Source organism: Meriones unguiculatus, chromosome 17 (assembly GCF_030254825.1).
Source record: "Meriones unguiculatus strain TT.TT164.6M chromosome 17, Bangor_MerUng_6.1, whole genome shotgun sequence".
NCBI lineage: Eukaryota > Metazoa > Chordata > Mammalia > Rodentia > Muridae > Meriones > Meriones unguiculatus.
The window spans coordinates 90,625,101-90,628,922 of NC_083364.1; the positions used below are offsets into that span (position 1 = coordinate 90,625,101).

Here is a 3,822-nt window from a genome sequence, read left to right on the forward strand (position 1 = left end):
TTACAGTAAAGGCAGAAAAGGAAGAGACACTTCCAGAAATACCAAAGAAGTAGTCTCAGAATCTCAGATTCTGTTTTAGTTGAGGGAAGGGTGGAGCAAGAAAATAATGGGAGGGGCTTATGGGGGATACAAAATGAATAAAGTGTAATTAATAAAAGTTAAATAAAAAATTTTTTAAAAAAAGAAAATAATGGGGTCAGTGACACTTAGGGAAACTAAGTAATTGTTGATTAGAGACTGGCGTGTAGAAAATGGGTTTGCTGGATTTCTTTTGTAAGCCATTATGTTACTTCTGCTCCCAGCAAATGTTTGGACCCAAAGGGGCAAAATTGCCCAAGGTGGATCAGCACTTAACATTACCCTCATGGGGACAATAACTAAGGCGTTTTCATTTAATGTCACATACAAAGATTGGTTTGTATGAAACATAATAAACTTTCATTGGAGACTTTTGCAATGATGTCAACTCATGTTTTCTACTAGTATCATTGGCAATCATTGAACTCCTTTGAGGTTTTCCCACTAGTGAACTGAAGCAACTGCAATATTAATATTACAAAGGTTTAATAATATACCTCATATAAATATGATATATACTTCAAAATCAAGCATTACTTTTAATTCATATTAATTCTCAGAAGTTGAAATATACATAGACAACTTTTTAAAGCACAATGATTACATCACAACACTTACAACAAATAAATTTCATTGGACTTAAGTACAACTTAACATATTATTAATATATTATAGTTATCAACTATTAGTGCATTCATGTAGTCTTTATAAGGTAAATTGATTTTAAATCATACACTACACCTAAAAATGAACACATAATCTATGTTCAAAACTAAAATAGTCAATGCCAAGTTTTAAAAACTTGCACAAATAAAAGGATGGTAAATGTAAGAATGCTATCTTGTTATAAGAGGTACAATTTATCAATATAAGATACAGAGCAAATTACACAGAAATCATTAATACAGACTCATGTATTTGAAATTGGATTAACAATTGTCTCAAATTAGGAAGAAACACATAGTAATACCACACTTTAGTAAAACTCAGCAAAAACAAGTAGCAAGTACAGAAATTCATCTTTAACAGAACTGAACTGACTACTTGGATTTAGTTACATGAGTTCAGAAAGGACACATTTTTTGGTTTGGAATAGTTGTGCCTTTTTTGGGTAAAAAAAATGACAATCAAAACATTCTTTCTTTTCTTCTTCATTTATACTGACAAATTCTCCAAAATTATGCACAAATAGTGTTTGAAATGTCCCTTACACATATGACTTCATTTGAAAAACAATACATCTCTAAACATAAAGGTTAAAATAAATTTATTTTTCTAAAATTGTTCATTTTTCTAGGACCACTGCTTTATCTCTCTTCTTAGCACAATTGTGATAAAAGTAGTTTGAGCAAAAAATATTTTGCCAAAATGTCTGCTTTAAAATTTAAAAGATACTAATTTAATAGACAACAAAAAGTAATGGCCTCTGGAGGGAAAGGATAAAGGTGATGGGATTTGTAACTCCCAGAGGCTGCAAAGCAGGATATCAGAAAGCCATTTATTTTCCTTTACACTAATGATTAAAGCCTTCATTTTAACCTTCACTATAAATAGAATCCACTAATCCTTAAGCTGTTTTAAGGAAATTAATATCAGCCTTCTTCCCTTCTATCCCAAGCTCCCCCTGAAAAGCAATAGCTGATTTCTATTTATTCAGAGTGATGGATTGGCATTTCACTTTAAATAGAGCCATATAAGCCTGTCTCTATTTGTGTGAGATATAACTGCCCCCCTCACCTACTTGTATAATAGCATGACACAGAGAAATTACAGTTTAAACCAACAGTCTTTAGATGTGCCGTTTTAGAGTAACTGATAAAAGGAAGAGCTGTGTGAACCATTTCAGAAAACAAATGACTATGCTTCCTAGAACAATTGAAGCAATGTGCATAATACCTCATTCTGCTAAAGCCATTTATGGAATCATAGACGCTGCGTATTTCCTGTACTGAGTGCTAGGCAGTTACGAAAGGTAGATGGGTACACTGTGGGCTCCATTTCTCTGAAATAGCGGCCGTTTCAGTGACTTGCTTGGCTTTATAGCTACAGTTAACACACACACACAACTACACATACTGACTTTTGGAGTATATGCTCGGGGATCTCTTTTCCGCGTGGAAACTCCTTTGAGTGGTGCGATGAGATGGGATGGAGTATCTGTAACTGCTGCTCCTTTCGGTGCAGCAAAACACGCAACAGAACAGCACTCCCCCAGCGATCAGCACCAGCGCTGTGGTCCAGCCTATGTAGAGGGCTTCTCCAAGCTCACGCTTCTGGGCCACATCCACCAGCGGGTTGTAGAAGTCTCTGATGATGGAGTTGGCAACCCAGCTGACAGGGATGAGCACAACCAAGCCAGTGATGACAAAGATGATTCCTGCCGTCAGCAAGATGCGGCTCTTCACGTTCTCATCCTCTCCCGTACACCTGGTGCACTTCATTCCGAGGATGGCTGTCATGAAAGCCAGGAAGGACAGGACCGAGGCAGCGCACATCAGTCCTCTGGACGCCTGGAGGTCTGGACTAAGAGCCAGCAGGGAGTCGTAGACCTTGCACTGCATTCTGATGTTGGCATGCCTCATGCAGTTCATCCACAGGCCTTCCCAGCGGTTCTCAAAGACCACAATGTTACTTTCGATGAAGGCAGACACTCTCCACTGAGGCATGATAGTAACAGCCACTGTGCCCACCATGCCAACACCACCAAGCACCAGTCCAGCCATCTGAAGAACGTAGGTTGCCATGGTTGTCCGAGTTTATCCAGCTGGAATGCTGAATAGGGAGGAAGGACTGCTCTCAAGCAGACATCCGCGTGCCTTGGGAGGGAACAGTTCTGCAGAAATGAACTCAGAGAGCGGTGATTTTTCTTTTTCTTTTTTTACAATAGCAACGGCTTTGCTCTTTCTAGCCAGATCAAATCCAGTGCTGGCTGGTGAGACAACCCCCCCCTCCACCCCATTGGCTCCAACAGTAAACTTGCAAATCAGGTGTGGCAACTTTCTAAGCCAATACAGGGGGGGGGGGAGGGGAGCTCAGGTGTGTCTAAACCAACTCTGGATACTTGGGAAGACTGGGCTTGCAAATAAACATTCTTTGTACTTCTCTTTTTTCCAAGAAGACAGCAGTATGTTTACCTAGAGGCACAATTACGAATGTTTGCACAATCAGCAAGGACAGAGCCAGTCTCTGCCAGCGAAAGAGGCTCTGCTCTCCTCACAGGTAACCCTGCCCCTGAGCTGCTGTGGCTGAGGTTATGATAAAAGCTCTTCTTATGGATCTGCAGGGATGGCCCCAGAGCCGAATTAAAGGAGAAGGACTGAGAGATTGTTCATACCTGGGAAACCACATTTTTTGGGACACATGTGATCTGGAAGGTTGATTTCATTTGTCCAGGACTTCAAAGGGAACTCTCCTGAAGTGAGTTCAGCCAGTCAAGCATTCCGAAAGCCAAAGCTAGGCTGAAGTAACTAAAGGAACAAGCTTGCCTTCCTTGTTGGCATTAAATATAAATGTTTTTTTAAGCCAGGAAAGCTACTTGTTGGCATTTGCTTTCCTGGAAATACTGATTCACAATGAAGAGTACAAACACACAAAAAGAAAAGCCAGATGGTTTTCTGAGGCAGAATCCCTAAATTGCTTAAACAAGGTTGTCTGCAGCTACTAAAACTGAAGCCTTATTTTCTAGCTTTCCTCTTCCTACTCTGTCTTCTAGTGTGGAGAAAATGGAATTCTGGACATTGTACA

The 3,822-nt window shown here is 39.7% G+C and overlaps 1 protein-coding gene across 1 annotated transcript; it reads right to left on the minus strand.

Moving 5' to 3' along the window:
- Window positions 1-592: 592 nt before the first annotated feature.
- On the minus strand, window positions 593-3,026 carry Cldn8 (claudin 8). The gene has a single exon (XM_021627214.2). It carries the CDS (start codon window positions 2,820-2,822, stop codon window positions 2,145-2,147), a length of 678 nt encoding a protein of 225 aa, XP_021482889.1. The 5' UTR covers window positions 2,823-3,026; the 3' UTR covers window positions 593-2,144.
- Between the last annotated feature and the right edge of the window lie 796 nt (window positions 3,027-3,822).